At 39.6% G+C, this 23,989-nt stretch overlaps 2 protein-coding genes across 8 annotated transcripts in view; one reads left to right on the top strand and one right to left on the bottom strand.

The window, feature by feature from the left end:
* REC114 (REC114 meiotic recombination protein) overlaps positions 1-23,989 on the bottom strand; it is a 133,227-nt gene that overhangs the window by 38,918 nt on the left and 70,320 nt on the right. For 4 of the 6 annotated variants that reach the window (XM_044979786.1, XM_044979787.1, XR_006572450.1 and 1 more), the window contains exons 5-6: positions 16,303-16,386; positions 8,140-8,328 (exon numbers count right to left, since the gene is read on the bottom strand). In XM_044979786.1, the coding sequence (XP_044835721.1) occupies positions 8,164-8,328; positions 16,303-16,386 (249 nt within the window). In that variant the 3' untranslated portion in view covers positions 8,140-8,163. Of the gene's footprint in view, positions 1-7,680; positions 8,329-16,302; positions 16,387-23,989 lie in introns of those variants that run through there. The other 2 variants (XM_044979785.1, XR_006572451.1) reach the window with 2 other exon arrangements.
* Positions 1-23,989, top strand: part of NPTN (neuroplastin) — a 129,488-nt gene that overhangs the window by 101,211 nt on the left and 4,288 nt on the right. Inside the window, exons 6-8 of one of the 2 annotated variants that reach the window (XM_044979788.1) lie at positions 5,633-5,654; positions 6,345-6,421; positions 7,041-8,098. In XM_044979788.1, coding sequence (XP_044835723.1) covers positions 5,633-5,654; positions 6,345-6,405 — 83 coding nt within the window. In that variant the 3' untranslated portion in view covers positions 6,406-6,421; positions 7,041-8,098. Of the gene's footprint in view, positions 1-5,632; positions 5,655-6,344; positions 6,422-7,040; positions 8,099-23,989 lie in introns of those variants that run through there. The other variant, XM_044979789.1, reaches the window with a different exon arrangement.

Below are 23,989 nucleotides of genomic sequence, written 5' to 3'. Positions count from 1 at the left end.
ATCCCATAGCCTATATTGGTGTTGCCAGGATGCACACACATGCAGGTGTGTTGCTAGCATAAAAACACGCAAAACTCACTACAGTCTTTAACTCTGGCATTTCCTGACTTGAGTTCCTGTCTATTCAGCCTCAGTGTTGCATGAACATAGCGTTTAGCATTTAATTTCATCATGTCTCCCATTCCAAGGAAAAGGGGAAGAGAGTAGTGTAAAGCTCCTTTGTTAATATTTCTTTACTAACATACTCAAGTTGTTCACCTTTTTGCTGCTGCTGTGTAGCAGAAAGAGGAAAACCAATCTCTAAATCCAGCGAAAACTGTATTCCCAACTGGAAATGTGAATACAGTGTCTGAGTTATTACAGTTTTTGCTGTAGTGCCTTGTTGACTAGGGGTATCCTTTTGCATCCCACAGTAAGAGATTCTTTTCAGTGAACACTTCAGGAGGGAGAGACTGTGCTTGATCCCCTTCATAATTTTTAAATAAAAGCCTGACCTTGCTTCCCTCATGACACACAAACGCATTTCTTTTTGCAAATAGCTGTCAGGGTTCATAGGCTCTCATACAGTAGTTGAATAGTGTGCAGCTTTCAACATCAGGAGCTGCTGAAAAGTCACATATCAAGTCCAGGCCTAGAGTGCTGATCCTTCACTACATGTATGACCAAAAGTTTTCAGTGAGGCAGTGCTGATTCATTTTGCCCAGTACATATGTTGGTTGGTGGGCATTTTACAATGAAAGGAGGCAAAGAGCTCTCTCCCCATGGCTTAATTTTTTTGAAACTAATGACAGTCATAGAAATCAGCCATTGTGACCTCTGTAATATTTTAAAGGCTCTTAAATGAAGAAAGTTCTTTTACTTAGCAAATCACTTTTTAAGAGGGTGTGTTCTTGGGTAAGTAGAAAGTAAAAACTCCTTGGTTACATTCCTACCGAAGAATGTAGCAAGTGAACAGTTTTTACTTCCAAATCCATTTTCTACATACTCTTTAGTTTAAAGCCATGAAATAACTTAGTTATTATAACATGTGCCTTCTCTTTCTTCCCTTTTCATTTGTCAGCTTAATCGGAAGTAAACTATTTCCATAAATATTTCTGCTCCAGCGGTGCAGCAGTCGCATTCCATTACCCCACATTTTTTCTAATACTAATTTTTCTTGCTTTTCTATGCTACTGCTATTACTGTAAGTAGTAATTTAAAGAACAGATATGTTTATTTCACTAAAATGGTTTATCTTGTTACAATTAAAATTTTTCTACTACCCTTCATCTTTCTCCCCCACACTTAATCTCACCAAGGAGAGCAAACTGTCGGACACAAACTGTAAAAATGCATAGGCGTTAACTATACCTGCACTGAGAATTACTGTAGCATAGTGACAGCCAAATCGCATCACTTCTCAGGTGGCTTTGCTCTTTAGCACTGTATAGGTTTGTTAGATGCTATTGTAGGAACAGAATTCATTATATGCCAGATTTGACCACTGTTGGCCATATGTTTTGTTATAAATCTATATTTATGCCTACATTCCATTTCAGATTGATTGCTTTTTTGGTACATAAACTCTTCATTAATATGCATCTTTTATGCAGCCCATGAGTCCCTTATCCCATTTTCCTACTGGTCATGCAGCATGATAAAAAAATAGTATTAAAACAATTCCTATTGCAAACTTGGGACTTAGTGGCTATAAACGTTGCCTCTAAATCTTTGTGTGTAACAAAAGCCCTTGACAGTTAATAAGAAGGGTTTTAACTCACAGCTCTTCTAAAGCTTGCATATCTCCAGAAAATTACTAGTTTTTAAGAACACAATATCATCCTGCATTTTGGAAGTCATCAAATCATCCTGAATACTGATCATGCTTTTTGGGAATCTGAAGAATAAAATTCAGAAACTTAATATTGGATAAATAAAGTCTAAAACTCTTCTCAATTATAAGTTCTCTCAGAAGTAGAATGTTCAAATTTCTCATCAGATTGTTTTGATTTTATTTCTCTTCCTGGAAAGGCAAAATATTAAACCAGTTTAACACTTAGGTGCTGCCTTTTGTAGCAATTTCACAGAGCTGCTATAAAGTTTTATAAGCAGTTCCATTATAAAACCAGACTTCCAAGCGGCTTAGACTAGCCATTTTAATAGAAGGAAAAAAATAAAAAAGTACTTGAGTTGAAATTGGTCAGAAACTTGGGTTGTGAGTATTTAGCTGAAGTGGGGCAAGGCAGCAGAATTGACTGCTGCCCTGTGACTCTGGTCTATCTGACAAATGTTCATCTCTTATGCTGCTGCTTCTTTCTGAAACTGCACTTCAGTGAGACATTAAACTGAAGCATCAGCATGAGTTGCATTAGGTAAAGGGATATTCAGCAGCAAAATGGACTTTGAGGGAGAAAAATATTTACTTATGCTGTTAACTTTTTTTTTAAAATCCACTTCTGAAAATTAGTTCTCAATGACCCCGAGAAAAATTAAAAAAAAAAAAAAAGTTATTCCTATTAGGAAGCTAGATACTGAGCACATCAGAAGTGTTAAATTTGTTATGTCCATGTTATAGTAGCATCATAATGGGCCACACTCAGTATTAACCCAGTACAAATAATGGCATTATAAGTGTGATTGTTCCAAAGGACCCACATTCTGTGCTCTTAACATACTTCCCTTAAACACTCACATGATAACTGGGTAATATGAGAAATTAAATGAAAAAAAACTAGAATTAAATTAATGTTTACAGTGACAAGCAAGGAAATTAGAGCTGAATGGTATTAGTTTCTCTGCTCATCCTACATACTACAGATGACTGTTAACCATGTACACTGCAATGTGCAGGAGGGCTAGTTAAGTATATATACTAGAGGTTGTAAACTTTTCAATTTCGGAATACACTATTTCAGGGCAACGTTAAGCAGATAATCACTTTAACAACAAACCTTGCTTGTAGGTAATCTTGCATTATATAAACAATGATTCACTGAATCTGCAGATCCTCCAGATTAAAAAGCAAATGCCTGAAGAGTGAGGGGTGTAGTGCAGTTAGCTTATACAACTGAAGACTGAGTTGCAGTATTTCAAGAGCCTGGCACAGTACTGTTCATCTGCACACATCTGACTGGAATGAAGAGACATGTTCACATCCTCTCTGACCATTGGCTTCAAATACTAGTGAGTTAGAGACAATCAGTTACTAGAGCAGGCCGTCTGGCATGAGGGATTTGGGTTATATTGATATTTATCGGTTACTATGACTTCTTTTTTTTCCCCCCTCAATTGCATCATACCCTTAAAAAATGGTGGTAAGTGAGAGATCTGCATGCTTTGGAGTTTGTTAATCTCCGCTTCAGTCTATACGATGCACAGTTCATAACGTTAACACTTTTCTTAAAGTTTCTTCATTCACGTTCACAACTAATTTGGATTTCAGTTTGCTGTTTTTAATCTTTATTTACTCTTAATTTTGTACTTATTTTTCTGTAGTTCTGTTCCCCCCCCCTGATTTTTTCATTAGGGTTTTGGACCTTTGTCTGTACTGTATTGTACTGTACTGGGGAAGATTTTGTTGCAGTTAAATGACTGACTAACAAGCTAGTGACATACAAAGGCATTTTCTTTAATTTTCTTTTATATTGAACCTATAGAATCTAGATGGGTGATGGGAGGAAGTGATCAGTCTCCAAGTTTATGCTTAACTGTGACTATTCTTACAGGCACAGCTCCTATAGTTAATTAGATCTTTGCTAAGACAATACCCACTGGTAGCCTTTGTAAATCAGAAAAATGTTAGACTAACACAACTATTCATCTGGAATCTGCATCCATGCTACATTTATTTTAGTTAAGATCACAGAATGGTTACCATAACAAGAGATGGCTTGCATCCCATTAGTATAGTTTTATTTTCTGAAGTTTAGCAAAACTCCCAGCGATGTTCATTATATAGTAGTATATATTATAGAAGGCTGAGATGACAGTCTTGTGTAGAATGTCTGCTTTTATATGGCATTACTAACCATACTAATCCTTAAAAAACAAACAAACAAAAAAACTATGGACTCACTGATGTCTGTCTGATTCCATTAAAAGGCTCCCAAATAGTGTGTAGTTTATAGTTGGTAGAGAATGTGGCATCGTATGTTTTGAAATCTTTTAGGAATTGAAGATGTTTGCGGAGGCAGGACTTAGTTTTACTCTACTGTGCTTTGTGTTTCAGTTCCTGGATGTGTCTCTGTATATCTCCACTGTATATACAGCACATTGATGTCTGGTTGTCCTTACTAGTCCTAGTTTTCTCTGTACCTTGTATTGTTGCTAGTGATGGACTTCCGTGGACACTGGTGTGTCGCTAGTGTGTTACTTTGGCTGTAAAGCTGTTGGTTTGTGGTTAGTTCTTTATTTTTTTGAAATATTTTTTTGTTCTGGTCACTGTTTGTGCTGGCAGTGGCTTTGCCTATCCGTTGCCTTGAAGGTACAGGTGGAGTAATGTCCTATTTTTGACAGACATTACTCCTAGTGTGTGCTCATGCAGATGCCTACACTGTTAAGACTGTAACTTCCATAACTGCTTCATGTGCACTAAGCCCCCTTGTGGAATCCTGCTGAGAGTTTCTTAAAGGTGTCATTAAACCTTTTAAAAATAAAAAAAAGTTGAGATGCTTAAAACAATGGATTAGCAATTGCTCCCCAACAGTAGTTCTACAAGGAGCACTAACACAACTTTGTGGATTAATTTTTATGACACTAGGTACGCAATTACTACTCTCTATAGTGCAGCCTAAGGGCAAAATAAGGCATTTATAAATCCTAAAGAATAAAATGTTCATGAAAGCATATGTTGAAACATCACAAATTATTGGATTTTTTTCAATTTCTAAATGATATATCTTTTTTCTGGTGTTTTTGCGAAGAGACACAGGCAGATCAGTGCTATCAGTCTATTTGTAGCTGAAGTTTGTTGTCTCTAGGGGAGCTGCAACACCATTTAACTTTTCCTGTTGTTTTACATGAGTCTTATCCTGATACACACATGCACAGTGCTTGCTGCTATGCAAGGGACTGCATTTGCTTACAATCTTATATTAAAATAATGCAGCTTCCACCTCCCCCAGAATGGGTTCAATGTGATTAGATATCTGGAAGAATGGAATATGAAATGGGTTGTATAATCCTTGGGGGAGAAGAGATGGTATATACCTTTTGCGTATATACTGCTACTTGCCCATCAAGAGTTGATAAATGTGTATTTAAAAAAAAAAAGTTAGTGCAAGAAAACAAACAGCAGGATTTTACAACTGAAATGTTGGTTTGTCTTCTCATCTAATTTATAAGATTGAACCACTGGAACTTGGGGACAAGATGAGTATGACCATATTGCAACAATCTGTCCGCTACAGTTGCAGTTCTTCATGACGAGCATTCAAAGTGTTAACTCAAACCATTGAAACAACATACTTGCCATTAAAACTTGAATCCAGAAAAATAACTTCATGAACCTTTGCACTACCAAGTGGAATGGCCTTTAACGCATAAATAGATCAATTTGCTGTTCACTGTCCAGCTAGGGTTTAATACAGAACCTGACTCCACTCTCTTTCTTTCCTTTGTCTTTCACTGAATCACAATGGAACTCTTGCTGCAGATGACGAACCAGCTGGGCCAATGTAAGTACTCGGTTTCTAATGGGGATTGGAGTATTGTGCTAGATGGTATTAAGCAAATAAGAAAATACTTCCTGCCCCAAAGAGCCTGTGGGTTAAGGCCATCTACTTTGGTTTTCCTTCCCAGGCCAGGAAGAGCAATACAAATTCAGATGGATGTGGGAGGTATGAAGGGCTTAGTCACAGAACTGGACAAATACAGCAAAAATATTTGCAAATATCCTTACTAATAAAACCTGCTGATTTTCACTGGTATTTGTGCCCCCAAACCTTTTTACTTGCTTATTCATGACCATTTGGGTGAGGGAGATTATATTTGCAAGAACTTCCCTGCAAAAGCAAGTGTTGTGAAAATCAGTGGAAGCAAATATTCACAAGATTATTCAAGACAGAAGAGCTCTCTTGGCCCTTCTCTTGAATGACTTAAGAGAGACATGGTGGGTGAGGTAACCTCTTTTATTAGATCAACTTCTGTTGGTGAGAGACAAGCTTGTGCGCTCTGTGTAAGCTTGAAAGCTTGTCTCTCTCACCAACAGAAGCTGGTTCAATAAAAGATATTAACTCACCCACTTAGTCTCTGTAATATCCTGGGACTAGCATAGCAAGAACACTGCATATTGTGAGTGACTTGTCTCTTAACCATGCTGCTGTTACATTTTCAACAATTTTGATGTGACTTTTTTCTCTCTAAAGGAAAAGCAATTCTACAAACAATCACAAAGATAAAAACTTACGCCAGAGAAACACAAATTAAAAATAATGCGTATAATGTAAGTATGACTTTTTAGATGTTTAAGAAATATTCTTACTATTTAAGCACTTCTGTTCTTTCATTAAGGTGAACTAAAAATGTAAGGAATAATCAAAAAATAATACTGATCGAACAAGCCATGTGTAGGTATTTCAGTGACTTGCAAAGTTATCTGAAACTGTTCTGAATAAAGCATCATTTCTATTGAACTCTTCCATACACTACTTGGGTAATGTATCCTTTTCAGGATTTTTATAAAAGATCCCTGCCATAATAGCCTAAGCTCAGTAGTTAGTGCATATTCACACAACTCTAGTCAAATTCTAACATGATTCTTACCTGTGCAACACTTACGGCTTTAGCAGCAAAGTAAGTCCACAGACACACACAGAAAGAGACACAGACGCACAGTCACACTTTCTGCAGATTTTATACCACAAAAGTAAATTTGCTTTCTAGGTGTAAGCAGTTCCAGGATACGGTATGAAACTGATGTTTTTAGGTTGAAACAACAGGCAAGCCTTTATCTTAATAGCAAATCGGACAGCAGTTTTATTATGTGCATTATGGCATACTGTAATCAGGGTGGCATTAATCATTGACTAATATCTTTGTTCTCAATTCTTTTTTTTCCATAGAGCTTTAAGTTTCTGAGAGACTGATGGCAATATAACCTGCTAAATTAATGGTTGGAACTCTTGGTTCTAGAACTCCAGTTCTATTTGATTTTTCCTTTCAAGTGAGCAACAATATGACTGTCTAAAAAAGCATGCCTTATTTAGCCTGTCCTGTAAGGATGACGTATCCAGACACATTTTAACAATGCTTCAGTGTAGAAGGTGTAAACTATTTTGGGCTTGATGTGCTGTGAATGTTGCTTTTTTCCCTTAAGGTATTTAAACATTAGAAGTAAAGTCAAATCATGCATGCGCCATTTTTTACTTTCTTAATGTAGCTGTTAAATTGGCAAAGCTCTAAAATGCACTGCTGCCATCTAGTGATAACTTTTTGTAAAGTACAGCAAAACCTAAAAATATATACAGTATATATTTATATTTTTTGGGAAGAGGAAAACCAAAATACAGTAAGTGTTTCATTTTTAAGCTGCTGATATTCATTCCTTATATTGTATGAGAGATGAGAGAATTATACTGTTCTGGTACTTAAAGAGGAGTAATATAAATTGAAATTATTTTAAGGGCTTAACCTATATAGAAAGATTTGGGTGTCCTGTAATCAAAGACTTTAAAAGCTGGAACAGTCCAACAAGTGGTGATGAATTGTAGTTCAAACTTCAGTTTATAAATATATATATATATATATGATTGCTTTTTAAGTGATTTTTTTTTTTTTTGTTAAATCATGTAAATTCTCAAATCCTTTTGCACTGATGTGTTCAACATATTCTTGTACATTCAATTCAGGCAACTTTTATAATTTACTTTTTTGTTTTAAATGATGTTGAAATGTTACAGCATGGTGATATTCTATGCAACTAGTAATACTCTTCAGTTTGACACTGTAATTTCTCATGTTCATTTAAAGATTGATTGTAGAATTACAGATCTAACAGGGTTCTCATGCCGTGCATAACTGTAGATGCATGAACTTGTGTTCTGTGTATTTGTTGAAGTGCAATGATGTATAAAAAGTGGATTCACCTGTTTTTAAAAATAAAACACTGACCAAAAAAAAACTAGACTTTCTCAAATTTGTATCCACTCTACTTGTTATTACCTGAAATACTGTATTAACATTTCCTCAACCTTCTGTCAGTTTTTTCAACTCCTTCTCCACTTCTTCCACAAATGCTGGGAAGTTCTGATCCATGAGACATAGGTGAATAAAAGGTCCTAAATCTTCAGCACTCCACACAGAATGCTGATATGCAAGGGGGAGCGCAAATGTTGATGATTTCAGCACAGACTGCAAAAGCAAAGGCAAAGGTGATTTTATTTAAGGTACATTTCATCATCAGTGCAACTGAGTATGTTTTTTAAAGTAGTAGTTATAGGTTCACAGAAATGCTTGTTTTACTACACATGCACACTAAAAATCTACATGGCACCTGTTCATTACAAGTATGACAGTCAAACTAGGTCAGATCTTCCTTTTATGTTACTTGCTAACATGTTAAAAAAGACAAATCTACAGTTTTTGCTTGCTATGGCCTAACATCTAAATACTAGCCTGTTTCAGATGTAGTCACCGTTTTAAAGTATTTTCCAAACAATAGCATTTAATGTATGTTTGACCTCTGCACACAAGAAAAGATACTTGCATCCTTTGCCTTCATGGAAACAGTCTTTCTCTGACCTCTTTCCAATCTCTTTTCCCTAAGTCAGGAACTCAAAAATTAGGAAATGCCAATTTTACAGTTGCAACCTTATTTCTGACACCTGTATGCCCATCCTGTACATTGAATGAGGCAAGGAGTCTATTCTTATCTCTTGCAGAGCTTGCCAGGCCAATTTGCGGCAGCCTCATCAGCAAAGTGCACAGCCTTCAGACCACTATCAAATCTGGTCAGAGGGTAGTCATCAGTGAGGTGTGACATAATGTGTCTTTGGCCCTAGTTGCATGTGGGGATCCTCGTGCTAGCCCTAACTGTGAAGGCTGTCTGCACGTTGACCCTGGCCCCTTCTAAATCGATTCAGAAGTGCCTGTGAGCGGTGTGGTCAGGTCCATTATAAGAGACTGGTTTCTGACATCAGCTGCAGAACATTCTACATTGATGTTGCAGAAAAATCTGGGCAGGACAAATGGGCCCCCAAACAGGTGCCTCCATGACTAGTGCACACCTGGATGGTCAAAGAGGTTGGTGTATACTGATAGGCTCAGGTTTGCCCTGATCTTCTCAATCATTCTGGCTGCAGCATCCTCACAACAGATATCTGGGAGTGATGTTGCTTAAGACAGGGAGCCACAGTACTGATGTGGGTCGAATAGTCCAAGTTATGATGCACAGGGTTGAGTGTAGTTGTGTGTCAGCCAATTTGAGATGAATTAAGCCAAAGTGGAGCACAGCATTCTGCTAATATGGATGATCAGAGTTTTAAGTATTTGCTCCTTATAAAGTGCCAGCCCATTTGCTTAGAAGGCTGTTATGCATCCTCACCTTAGCAGAAGTTTTCCTCAGGGGTTAAGATATGTGAGACATCTATCTAGGTTTACTTTGAGGTTGAGTGAGTGGGATTCATGTTTCAAGTGACGTCCACTGAGAAAGATATTTAGTTCCTGGCCTGCTCTGGTGTTGTAAACATGGAATACACTCAAAACTGTTTTAGTCACACTGGGCTGTAAATGCCAGCGACCTTGCTTGGATGCCTAAGCAAATGCTATCATCTGCATACAGGAGAACGCAGTACTGGGTGAGTGGAATGTCATTCATGTACAGGTTGAAAAGCATTGGTGCCAGCAGAGCCTTGAGGTAGGACCGTTGGTTTGCCTTTTCCGTTGGTAACTCTGTCTCCCATGTGCATTTGAAAACATCTGTTGCAGAAGAGGTACCCTTTCAGGAGTCTGATTTGTCTTGAGTACCCCCAAGTTACATCTCACTTAAAAACTACTTGCTTACAAAATCAGACATAAAAACAAAAGTGTTGCAGCACACTATGACTGAAAAAATTGTTTACCTCCTCATTTTTACCATATGAATATTGTACTTGCATTGTACAGTGTATGGTATATAGAGCAGTATAAACAAGTCATTTTCTGTATAAAATTTTAGTTTGTACTGACTTCGCTGTTGCTTTTTATGTAGCCTGTTGTAAAACTAGGCAAATATCTAGATGCACTGATGTACCCCTTGGAAAACTGCTATACCCCAAGGGGAACATGTACTCCTGGTTGCTAACCACTGTGCCAGACCATGTCATATGCTGCTATCAGGTCCAGAAATATAGCTCCCGTCTCCAGGTTTTTCTGAAAACCGTTTTTGATTAATGTTTTCAAAGCTAGCACTTGATCACAGGTACTCCAAACTCTCAGAAAACTTGCTTGCTTGACACAGAGTATTGACTCCACTAGGAGTCTATGCATTCTAGATTCTATGGGGAAAAAGTCTAATTACATGATTCTGTACTATCAGTGCATGTGTACAAGGGTGTAAGATGAAGGCTGCCTGGCAAGCCATAAATCTGGCATTTCCTTGACTCTGCAGCCTAAATATCGTCTCGACAGCTTTTTTTTTCAAGGTAACTTTTCTTTTAAAAAAGCCTAGCACAAGTTACAACAGTAATAATGCCAAACAAAAAATCATATAACATCAATAGGATTTGAACTACACAGCTGGCAACAGAAGGCGGCTGCTATTTCTGGAAGGGTTCAGAGAGGAAATAATCAGCAACTGGCACTACATGCTGCATTGGAGGGCACGGGCCCACCTCCCTCCAGCAGGAGATGGGGGCTCCTGTCCCATGTGGTGATGGGGAGAGTGGGACCATGTGTCAGGTCTAGGAAGGGGTATGAAGGAGGCAGCTCCCAGGATTCCCTGTGCTGTTACTATTTTGGCAGTGGTGTGACCCCGGCTGTTTTAAAATGTTCATGTTCAATTATTTTGGGATGCTGCCAAAACTTCCTGAGGAACGCAAGCCACTGTGGGGGAAATGGCAATTTGAACATTTACATCTCAATCAAATGGGAACAGATTTTCCTGGGGCAAAGAAAAGACACTTCTGTCCCTGGAGCTTTCTAAACTGCAAGTGCCTGTTGCAAACAATACAGGTGCTAGAGCTTTTCAGGTATCTTTTATAATGGATAATATGCAACCTAAATACCAGGGTCACTGCCAGCATCCTCTCTAATGAAGTAAGGACAGGCAGGGGAAAAATGGGGGTTGTGTTGTATTATTTATACACCAGGAATGTATTCGCTTCTTCTGAGTTCCAGATGGAGGTAAGAGGCAGAACACTTGAAAGTCTGTGTGTGAAGATAAAAGGTGGATGAGGCATTTCTAGAACAAATACAGAAATAGCCAAAACCCAAGAGCTGCTAGCCAAGGGGAATAGCTGTTTGACCAGTAATATTGCAAAACACAAAATGTCCACTAAGTTCTTGGAATGTACTGGGGATAACTTGTTTCAGAAGGTGAGGGAGGCAGCCATTTAATATTTGATTGTGACGAATGAGGAAACTGGTTGAAAATCTGAAGGTAGAAGGCAACTTGGGTGAAAGTGATCATGAAATGATATAATAATATAATCTAAGAAATGAAGGAGAGAAGACCAGAAAAATAAAAAGACAGGCTTAAAAAAAACAGACTTGAATAAACTCACAACTGCTAAGTAAGGTCCCATAGGAAGAAAATCTAAAGGGAAAAAGTTGAGGAGAGCTGGTAGTTTCCCAAAGAGATATTAAAAGCACAATAGCAATCTATCCTGATGCAAAGAATAAGAGGCCTGTATGACTCCATCAGGAGCTCTTTAATGACTTGACAATCAAAAAGGAATCTTACAAAATGTGGAACTATGGATGAATTCCTAAGGATGAATACAAAAGAACAGCACAAGCATGTAGGGACTAAATCAAAAAGTCTAAGGCACAAAATGAGTTACACCTGCAAGAGACATAAAAGGTAATATGAGGTTCTATAAATATATTAGGAGCCAGAGCCAAAGGAAAGTGCAGATCTACTACTTAATAGGGAAGGACAGCTCAAGTGTTTAATGCCTATTTTGCTTCAGTCTCCACTAAAAAGGTTAATTGTGATCAGATGCTTAACACAATAGTAATAATAAGGTGGAAGGATCAGGAGCTAAAATAGGTGAAGAACAGGTTAAAGAATATTTACCCTAATTTACTTACAGAACTAGGTGAAGCAATCTTTAAAAAGGGGAACAAAAGGGACCTGGGGAATTAGACCACTCAGCCCAACTCTGATATCTGGAAAGGCATTGGAACAAATCACTAAACAGTTTGTATGGACCTAAAGGATAATAGGGTTATAAGTAACAGCCAACATGAATCTGTCTAGAACCAGACATGCCAAACCAACCTAATTTCCTTCTTTGACATGATTACTGGCATAGTGGATGGAGGGAAGCAGTAGACATGACATACCTTGATTTTGGTAAGGCTTTTTTGACCCAGACCCACATGGCATTTTCATAGGCAAACTAGGGAAATGTAGTCTAGATCCGCAGTTCACAAACTATGGGGCAGGCCTCCCACGGGAGGCACGAGCTGTGTGCTTTGTCAGCCCTGAGTCGCTGGAGCTCGTGCAGAAGGACATGCATATCCAGGAGATGGGGATAAAGGGGACAGCCTGAGCCCTGCAACCCAGGCTCAGGGTCTCCTTCCCTTCCCTCCAAACTCCTCACCTGGAGGCAGTGGGGTGGCAGCAGCAGTGCAGAAGTAAGGGTGGTAATGGGGCGCTAAGTCTGCTGTGAAAAGTGATATTGAATATTGAATATCACTTTTCACATTGCAACCCTTATTTCTGTGCTACTTCCAGTGTGGCACTGCCTTCAGAGCTGGGTGGCAGTATATATACTTGGGGAGGGGCATGTGAATGACTACAGATACAAAGAAGGGAGGCCTGATCAAATAAGTTTGAGAACCATTGGTCTAGATGAAATTACTATAAGGTGGTTACATAGGTGGTTACATAACTAGTTGAAAGACCATATTCAAATAACAGTTATTAATGTTTGTGTTCAGACTAGGAGGATGTATCTAGTGGGGTCTTTCTGGAGTCTATCAGTACTATTCAATTACTTGGATAATGGAATGGAGAATATACCTATGAAATCTGTAGATGTCACCAAGATGGGAGGAGTTGCAAGCACCTTGGAGGACAGGATTAAAATTCAAAACAACCTTGACAAATTGGAGAACTGGTCTGAAATTGACAAGATTAAATTCAATAAAGACAAGTGCAAAATACTACACTCAGAAAAGAAAAATCAAATGCACAACTACAAAAGGGGGAATAACTGGCAAGGTGGTAGTACTGCTGAAAAGTAACTGGGCATTCTAGTAGATCAGAAATTAGATGAGTCGTCAATATGATGCAGTCGTGAAAAAGGTTAATATTCCAAGTTGTATTAAGAGGAGTCTGGTATGTGAGACACAAGAAGTAATTGTTCTGCTTTGGCATTTGTAGAGTCTCAGCTGGAGTACTGTGTTCAGTTTTTAAGAAAGATGTGAACAAGCCAGAGTGAGTCAAAAGGAGAATTACAAAAATAAAAGGTTTACAAAACCTGACCTATGTGCTAAGGTTAAAAAAACTAGGCATGTTTTAGTCTTGAGAAAAAAATGACTGAATGGGGACCTAATAAATCTTCAGATATGTTAAGGGCTGTTATGAGGAGGATGGTTCTCCATGTCCACTGAAGGTACGACAAGAAGTAATGTGCTTAATCTGCCCATTACTAAAGCTGAGATTTAGGTTAGATATTAGGAAAAGCTACCTAATTATAAGGGTAGTTGAGTTCTGGAATAGGCTTCCAAAGGCAATTGTGGAATCCCCATCAGTGGAGGTTTTTAAAGAACCAGTTAGATCAACACCTCTCAGGAATGGTGTTGGTAGACTTGGTCCTGTCACTTACAGCCACATGCACTACAACTCCTCATGGTCCCTTCCAGCCTGACATTTCTATGATTCTATGAAGTCTCTTACAGCGAGCTCTCCACAGATCAGCTAGTAGGAGATGCTGCTACTTGTGCCATTGTTCTCTGAATCCTCTACTCTCAAGACCAAAGATAAGAAAAATAAGAATCCAGATTTGCTCTTGCATAGCAATACAATAAGCTGCTCCCATCATTGGACTATAACTTTTAAATAAGAAACTGCTTCATTTCAAGGGGTTTAAAAAAACAACTAAATCTTTGTTTTTCCATGGGAAGGATTCCCCAAAGAATGTTCACTGCTGCAGTATTCTCATTCTCTGGTCTTGTGCTCCTAGTGTGAGAGAGAGCAGATTTTTTCCTAATTCTAAGACTCAAACCTCTGAGATAAAGGCTGCTAGCACAAAACACCCCACCTGGTCAATTTGTGGCAACAACTACCACATTTCAGCAGATGTGACGATCTCAAAGTACACACACTGAAAGAGGCCTTTCCGAAGTCTAAGTCCAGAGCAAAATAAAGTGGCTGAACAGGAGACTCTACATTCTGTGAAATGCAGTAGAGTTGGAAAACAAAGCCAAAAACTGGAAAGGTCTTGCTGGTCAGCAGCCATGTGGCCCAAAGTGCCAAAGGTGAGGAACCTCATTATATGTTAACAGCTGACTCGAAGGCATACAAACCAGTAAAGGATTATTTGACTGCTTGATACAATCTGGATGGACATAGAAAAACAGTTGTTGTTCCAAAAGGGAGACCATTACCTGGTATAGTCAAGTAAGAGCCATCTAAAAGTTCTAGCAATTGTAGTAATGGCTGCAGTGTGTAACTACTGTGTATGTAACGAGAAAAGTCTCATTAATTGCTACTGCCCTGCTACCAAAAAGCTTTGACCTGGAGCAGGTATTATAAATCTCAGACACGCGTGTGATTAGAGTAGGATGATATATTTCTTTTTTAAAAGTTTAGTCTGTGTTTTAGACTATTTTGGGAGCCCATGTAGTTACTAAGAGTGTCATGCAGGAGCTGGTGAGGGGGAGAAGATGGTCAGAGGAGAGTGTGTCTGGTGCATTGGAGTTCAGAGCCATGCAATAGAGCTGACCCTCAGCTTGCCTCCACCCCGTGCTGCACAGGCATATATAGCTGTCTACAACACATCTACTGCTCTTGGTGAGCCTCTAATCTACCACATCAAGGCAACTTCCACAGCAGACTCCATTCTGCTTTCGGAATTCATGGCTGTAACTGAGATTGACATTGAGGAAGAATCAGTGGCCTGCTCCCAACTGTCATCTTAAGGAGTGGCCAGTGGCCACATTCTTCCCTCTGATACTACAGCTGACAAATTAGCATTAGACTTTAGCATTGATGGAAGTACTGTATTCTATAGTTTGCAAACAGACCAGTACCTAGGTGAGGAACAGCCTGTGTGCTAGATCTATGCTGTGACATATTTGAGGCCCATATGCCATTCACCTAATGCAAAATCTCCACTCTCTTTAAAAAAAAAAAAAAATTAGGGTTCGTGGTTGCAAAAACAACCTTCCAAACATGAACAGACACTAACCCATGCATTGATGTCTATGGGAATCAATAGCTTTGAGAAGGGTGAACTCCTAGGCTCCTATTAATGTCACTGAACTATCAACTCTAAAGCCAATGACTTCTAGGGAAAGTTTTACTATTCTACGGCCCTTCACATGAGCAGTAGAAATAGGGTAAAAGGGCAGAAGTGAAGCCCACAGGGAATTGGGAGTTATTACTAGGAAGAAACCGTAGAGGGAAGACAGAGAAACAAGGGCCAAGAATAATAGTGCCATGTTTCTTACTGATACTGAATGTGATAAGGTACTCAACCAATAACAAAATATAGTTAACATATACATGCCATTCTACCTTGTTCTTTAAACTTTCCATTGATAACAGCCGCAGTTCTGGATCAAGGTTAGTATGTGTTCCTGAATTTATACACCAGCCCACAGCTGATAAGTAAAAATTGGAATTTGTCTCAGCACACTAGATTGGGTTAAGTGCATCTAATATTTGGGCAAGTTTTCTTTCTAGCCATTAGGGCCTGAATGTTAATTACAGTGAAAGCTCAGGTTGTGCAGGCAAGTCCATGGCTACTCAACAGCAGACACACAAGGTCCTGCCCTTTTCTCAATATATGGTCTTTGTGTGCTTCTGTCTTGATGTCTGCAGGTTACTGTTTCACTGAACAACCTGGTACATCATCAACATAGGAAAAATGTAATATCACCCAGCCTACCACAAACTGTCTCTCCTTGCCAGAGAAATGCAGTGTCTTGTCATAGGACAGTGTTTGACTCTACCTGTGCTAGCTCTGTCACGGATCTCTGTCTCTCTGGAAAGCTTCTCCATGACTGGGCTGGAGGCTTATCTATAATGTGACTTGGCTGGAAAGGATCAAAACAGAATTTAAATTAATAAGGATCAGTTCAATCAGTGCAATAAGGACAAATGAAAAGTATTCTGCTTAGGAAGGAACAATCAGTTGCACATATACAAAATGGGAAATGACTGCCTAGGAAGGAGTACGGCAGAAAGGAATCTGGGGGTCATAGTGGACCATAAGCTAAATATGAGTCAACAGTGTAACACCGTAGCAAAAAAAGCAAACATCACTCGTGGATTTGATTTAAATCTCTTAATCATGATTTAAATCACTAGTCAGGAAGACTCAATTTAATCATGGATTTCTACATAAAAGTGCGTTCTTGTTCATTGTTCTAAGGGGGGGGAGGGATAGCCTGCCAAACCCAGGATTGTGAGTTCAATCCTTGAGGGGAGGGGGCACTTAGGGATCTGGGGCAAAAAACAGTACTTGGTCCTGCTAGTGAAGGCAGGGGGCTGGACTCAATGACTTTTCAGGGTCCCTTCCAGTTCCATGAGATAGGCATATCTCCATATATTTAAACCTTAATACATATTCTTCACAACTCAGAGATAGGTATAGGTTTCATTTTTAGAAGGTACAAACTATACATTTTTAAGGTGATTTATTTTGAAAACTTTTCAGATTAGTTTTACAGCTATATCAGAAAATGAATGATTGGTTATTTCATTTACCAAAGGTAACTGAAGCAGATATTTATGAAGTCACTGGGAGGTGAACTATCCCCAATTCAACAGATTAATCATTAATATTTTGAGGATTTTTTTGCCATGCTGTATTAGGAGAACATCACCAGACAGACATTTAAATTGTTTTATTTAACTAAAACAACATTATGTATTCTGCATTTCTTTCTTCAACAGAAAACATACAAGATTTTAACAAAACAAGCATATGATGTTTTAATTTAGTTAAACATTCAAGTTTTCTAAAACCAGGTTTGTTTTTGCTAAAATTGTTTTTAACCAAAATAGTTAAATGAAATATTAAAAAAAAAAAACCAAAAATTAAATTGACAGCCAGGTCAACATGAGAAACTTAAAATATTGGCTTCTGCAGCTAACTCAGTTGTCATCACCTTCACTTTCCTGTTTGTTCATAATCTGGAAAAGAAAAACAAGCTTTTTTGCTTTTTCAGGTCCCAAATGATTTCTCAATTTGGAATGAATTAGTCCAAAGGAAGAAGCTATTCTTGCTACACCGGCAGAAGAAGCTATTGCTGTTAAAAGTGAGATTATCACTTCAACAGTCTCTGAATCAAAGTGCTTAAGTGACTTCCACCAGTTCACTGGTGTGACTTTCTTTAAAACATCATCAACAAACATATATTTATTGAATGGTTCACCCTTAGCTCTGAAGTTTATTATAGTTGGCATTATGGAGGGATGATTGCTGGATGCCCATGTCATAACCAACTCCTCTTCTTCAGCAGTTAAGGTCTGACCCTGGTACCAAGTATTGAGAATATTTGCAAGAAAATGAGCTGGAGATAGTGCTTGTCCCATTTGTATTTTTAATGCTTGTAATTTAACTCTGTCATTGCATATTTCTCTTTTTTAAGATCATTCAGTTCCTTCCAAATCTCAGCAGCATCAGCAATAAAACAGCTATTTCCCTGCATTTTGTTCAAGGCTACAGAAATAGGCTTCAGGGTACTCAGCAGGTGTTCAACATTTCTCTTAAGCCCAATGTTGAGAACTTTGGCTGTGACGGTGTCATGTATTTTTTCACAAACTGTCATCCGATTAGGCCAGTTCTTGATATAGTGCTCAAAACAGTCCACTACTGAGTTCCATCGCACGTCTTGTGGGAGAGTTAGCTTGGTTCCTTCCACTTTTTTCAGAGCAGCTGCTGCAAAGTGGTTGTTACGGAAGTATTTTGCAATTTCAACAACATTAGCCTTTATTTCTGGAACACTGAAGTCTTTGGCTAGGAGGCTCATCAAATGAGCACGGCAAGGGCATGTTATTAGCTTGGGACTCTCTTCACTCTCTTCTAAATAATTTCTTCTCATCTTGGATACATTTGCAGCAGCATCTGTGACCAATTTTTCCACAGTTTGTTATAGCTTTTACTGCTACTTCTTGTAAGTATTCTGTGGGTGTATTTCCTGAGGTATCAATTGTTTCTGTAAGGAAGACATTCCCTTCTGTTGTCACACAAGCACATACAACAGGATCATTGTGGACATTGCTTCACGCATCAAGACTCAGGTTAACAATTTTACCCTCTAGACCTTTTGCACACTGCTCAATTTCTCTTTCATACACTTTATCCAGCAATTTGCTTGCAACATCTGCTCTGTTGGGTGGACTGTATCCTGGTCTTAATGACTGAACCATGTTAATGAAGTGTGGGTTCTCAATCATACGTAAAGGAGAATCTGTTGCATAAACAAACTGGGCAATTTTTTCATCAATTACCTCTTTTTGTAATTTGTTGGTTCTTATCACAAACTTATCTATGGTTGTTTCTGGATTATGGAGATTTTTTTTTCTTTTTGATACAGGTGATATACTGTGGCTATGTGACATACATGATGTGACTGAAACACTATCATTGGCAGATAACTCCGAAATTATAGAAAATGATGGTGATCTTGAAGGTGGATAGTCTTCAGAATCCCTTATGTTGAGGATGGATTCTTCTAAACAAAATAAGTCAATGCAGTTATTTCATTATTATTACCATACTACTCATTTAGTAGTACTGATTGCATTCACTGGCACTCAGTACTACTTTAAAGGTGAAATTGTAAAAGGAAGATCTGCCTATTTTAGCTATTTTTTATCACAACTTCATCTGAAATGATAGTACCATAGAGTAACAACTATAGTTTTTGCTCAAACATGAGAATTCAAGAATAGTCCAGAAGGAAGACAGGCAGTCCTTAAGAAAGAAGTATGAAATAAAAAAGTTTACCAACCGGAAGATCCTGAATGTTCAGACATGTTCCTTTCATCATCTTCAACGCAGCTTCCTCCCGAGAAGGAACACTTCTCATGATGATGTTTCATTCGGGCAACTAGGGCTTGAATTTCTTTGTTGCACTGTTTGCATTTTGCACGCATGCCTGTCTTACCCACAGGTAGAGGAACTTCATTAAAATATTCTCAAACTGAGTCTCTTTTACGGCCTGCTGCCATTATAGGTTTTTCCCTTCTAGTGAGAGAATGGTATGGTAGATCTCAAATCAATGAAGGCGACACTCAGAGAGACCTCATGACCTCGGGTATATGCTGCTCAAACAGTTTAACTTTTGTTTCTACTGCCTGTCCTTCCCTTCTCACATTTATCTCCAGACTTCTTCTCCTTGTCCAGATCTATTCTGCCCCAACAATCTTCTATTCATTGAACTTTTTGAAACTTTTCACTTTTAGAGAGAGGTAAGGGATTGGCTCTGTGTACACAAATTTGCAGAGGGACAATAGGGTTGAAGTCTGTTATTTCTCACCTCTATATAGTATTTATTTATTTATTTAAAATATTTTTGCTGTTAACAAGCATGTTATCTCTGGAGACACAAATCCAGAGTTTGAGAACTGCAAAACTAAGCATCTCTGATGGTATCTTCTAGACTGAGCACTGAGTCCCATTGGGTAGATAGAAAGATTACCCTAAATAATCTATACAGAAGCCCCTGGAACCCCTTAAGATTGGGTCCATAATCCATGAACCATTGGAACTAATTTACAAAACTTTTCTTAAATATTACATGAATATAATAATGGAGATATACCCATCTCCTAGAACTGGAAGGGACCCTGAAGGGTCATTGAGTCCAGCCCCCTGCCTTCACTAGTAGGACCAAGTACTGATTTTGCCCCAGATCCCTAAGTGGCCTCCTCAAGGATTGAGCTCACAATCCTGGGTTTAGCAGGCCAATGCTCAAACCACTGAGCTATCCCTCCCCTGAATAGATTGTCTCATACTATAGAATTAGAATTTATAATCCCCATTCCATGATGAGATATCTTTGAGCTAAAATCAATTGTAATTAAAACTATCTTTAGATAGGTTTTTTCCTCAAAAAGCATTTTATCAAAAAAAAAATCTGATTTAAATTTAAAAAAATCGTGTGTTTTTTTTTAAAATCATTGATTTTTTTTATCCACCCTGCTCTCTTCCATGCTGTCTCTCCTCCCTCCATTCATGCTGCCTGGTAAAGTGTGAGGCTACATTAACAACAATGTGTTAACTCTCGAGGGCTCAGCCAAGTTCTAGTTCATCATTTAGCAGTAAGGCATTCCCTGGGAAATATCCCACCCTCTTCCACCGTCTGATTCCACCACCTCAACCAAGCTTCACAATCATCATTGCTGTGTACAGTATTAAATTGTTTGTTTAAAATTTATACTGTATATATATATATATGTGTGTGTGTGTGTATATATATATATATATATATATATAGTCTTTTGTCTGGTGAAAAAAATTCCCTGGAACCTAACGCCCCCATTTACATTAATTCTTATGGGGAAATTGGATTTGCTTAACATCGTTTAGTTTAAAGTGGCATTTTTCAGGAACATAACTACAACGTTAAGTGAGGAGTTACTGTACTAATGCGAGAAGTATGGGGAATAAGCAGGAAGAACTTGAAATGCTAGTTAATAAACACAACTATGACATAGTTGGCATCACAGAGACTTGGTGGGATAATACACATGACTAGAATATTGGTATAGAAGGGTACAGCTTACTCAGGAAGGACAGGCAGGGAAAAAAGGGAGGAGGTGTTGCCTTATATATTAAAAATGTATACACTTGGACCGAGGTTGAGATGGATATAGGAGACAGACTTGTTGAAAGTCTCTGGGTAAGAATAAAAGGGATAAAAAACCAGGATGATGTCATGATAGGGGTCCACGTAACTAAGAAGAAGTGGATGAGTAAGGCCCTACCAAATTCATGGTCCATTTTGGTTAATTTCACAGTCATAGGATTTTAGAAATCGTAAATTTCATGATTTCACCTATTTAAATGTGAAATTTCATGGTGTTGAAATTGTAGGGGTTCTGACCCAAAAAGGAGTTTTGGAGGGGTTGCAAAGTTATTGTAGGGGGGGTTGCAGTACAGCTACCCTTACTTCTGTGCTCCTGCTGGCGGCTGCGCTGCCTTCAGAGCTGGGCAGCTACAGAGTGGTGGCTGCTGGCTGGGAACCCAGGTCTGAAGGCAGAGCTGCTGCCAGCAGCAGCGCAGAAGTAAGGATGGCATGGTATGGTATTACCACCCTTACTTCTAGGCTGCTGTCTGCAGAGTTGGGCCCTCAGTTAGCAGCCACCTCTCTCTGGCCGCCCAGCTCTGAAGGCAGAAGCAAGGGTAGTATGGTATGGTATTACCACGGGATGCTGCCTTCAGACATGGGCACCTGGCCAACAGCCGCCACTCTTTGGCCACCCAGCGTTGAAGGCAACACAGAAGTAAGGGTGGCAATACCACGACCCTCCTAAAATAACCTTGCAACCCCCACTGCAACTGACTTTTGGATCAGGACCCCCAATTTTAGAAACGCTGGTCTCCTCCCACTAAATCTGTATAGTGGAGGTTAAAAGCGCACAAAAGACTTCACAGGGGGAGACCAGAGTTCATGGTCCATGATGCGTTTTTCATGGCTATGAGTTTGGTAGGGACCTATGGATGATGCTTTTTTTAAGTAACTAACAAAATCATCGAAAGCACAGGACTTGGTGGTGATTGGGGACTTCAACTACCCAGACATCTGTTGGAAAATAACACAGCAGGACACAGATTATCCAACAAGTTCTTGGAATGTATTGGCGACAATATTTTATTTCAGAGGGTAGAGAAAGCTAGTAGGGGAGAGGTTGATCTAGATTTGATTTTGACAAATAGGGAGGAACTGGTTGAGAATTTGAAAGTGGAAGGCAGCTTAGGTGAAAGTGATCATGAAATGGTAGAGAGGAACGGTAGGAGGGAAAACAGCACAATAAAGATAATGGATTTCAAGAAGGCAGACTTTAGAAAACTCAGGGAGCTAGGTAAGATTCCAAGGATGCAGTGTGCTCTGAAGCGGAGGTGGAGCGGGGCTGGGAAGAGGCAGGGAAAGGGTGGGAGTTTGGGGGAAGAGGGTGGAGTGGGCGGGCCTGGAGCAGAGCCAGGGGTTGAGCGCCCCCCACCCCGGGGAAAGTCAGTGCACAGTAGGGGGAAGCTGCTGCTGCTGCTGAAGTCGTTTCCTAGCCTACAATGACACCTTCAGCCTCCTTGCCTGCCTCATTGTCTGCAGTGGGCTGTGACTGTGTGGGGTAAGGCGGGGGCACCTCCCTACTACAGTACAGTATGGTTCAGTATGTATGTTTGTAAACACACACCATGTGCACGCTAATTCCCGCTCCTCCTTCCCCAGCGATTCACTGTTGCTTTATGACCCAGCTGCCGCCCTGCTTGGGAATAGGGCGCTATACGAAGTGCTTGAGGCCACCAGTTGCCTGCAAAGCAGCTGCAGGGGGTGCACAGCAGTGGCCCTGCCTTGCTGTCTTGCGGCTGAATAAACAATGTTCCAGCTGCTCCCCACTCTTCGCTGGAGGGGGGTCAGAACACAGGGGGTGGCAGCCTGCCCAAAGCGAGTTACAATAATAGCGTTCCAGTGCCTGCTTCGCTGTATCAAGAGGGAGAAGCAGCATAGAGATGCACAGACCCCATGAAAGTCTGTGAAATCCACGGGAGCTTTGCCATTCACTTTAATGCCAGCTGCATCTCTCAGCCCCTGCATGCACACAGCAGGGAGGGGCACAGCCCTGCAGCAAACGTTATTTTCCTCCTCTTACTACATTGGCTGCAATGTTGCCTGGGTGCTGAGTGCATGGTAACTAGGGGAGATACAGCAGGGCCAGTTTTCCACGGCACCCTGGGAGACAGGCCTTTGGTCCTCCAGCAGGGCTTCTGTGAAAGTAAGAACCTGCAAGAAAGTAAGAACCTCCATAACTAGTCCTAGCCTAAACCTCCAGTAGGGGAGCAGATTACCATGAAGAATGACATGGGTTATCCAAATTCTTTCCCCTGCAATAGTTGACTGATGCTGCATGACCTTGGCCACTCCAGGCTGAAGGGAGTGAAGAGTAGCACATGCATGCGCTGTTTGGAGTCAGACATCATGAGTCAAAAACGTCCAGCAAGTGATAGTGGAGTGCCTAGCAGTAGCAGTACCACTAGCACCAAGAAAACCAGGAAAACCATTAGTATGGGTACTAAATTAGACATTTTAAAGCATTTTGATGCAGGTGAGCGTGCGGTAGACATTGGCATCACTCTAGGTCTTACTCCGACCACTGTGAGAACAATTCGGAATAATGCCGACAAGATCAGAGCTAGTACTGGGTGTGTAACACCACTTAGTGCTACTACAATAAGTTGATCAAGAAGTAGTTTGCTGGAAAACATGGAGCATCTTCTCTCACTGTGGATAGAGGACCAAAACCAGCGGAACATATCTTTAAGTTTGCTAGTGATACAAGCTAAGGCAAAAAGTTTGTATGATAATTTGAAGAGAGACCAAGGTGAAGGATCACAGACAGAGACTTTCACAGCAAGTCGGGGATGGTTTGATCGGTTCAAGAGGCGCTTCCACTTGCATAACATCAAGA

The sequence above is a fragment of the Mauremys mutica genome, chromosome 11, assembly GCF_020497125.1.
Source record: "Mauremys mutica isolate MM-2020 ecotype Southern chromosome 11, ASM2049712v1, whole genome shotgun sequence".
NCBI lineage: Eukaryota > Metazoa > Chordata > Testudines > Geoemydidae > Mauremys > Mauremys mutica.
Note: the sequence above shows the minus strand (reverse complement) of the source record. Positions and strands in the feature narration are given on the sequence as shown.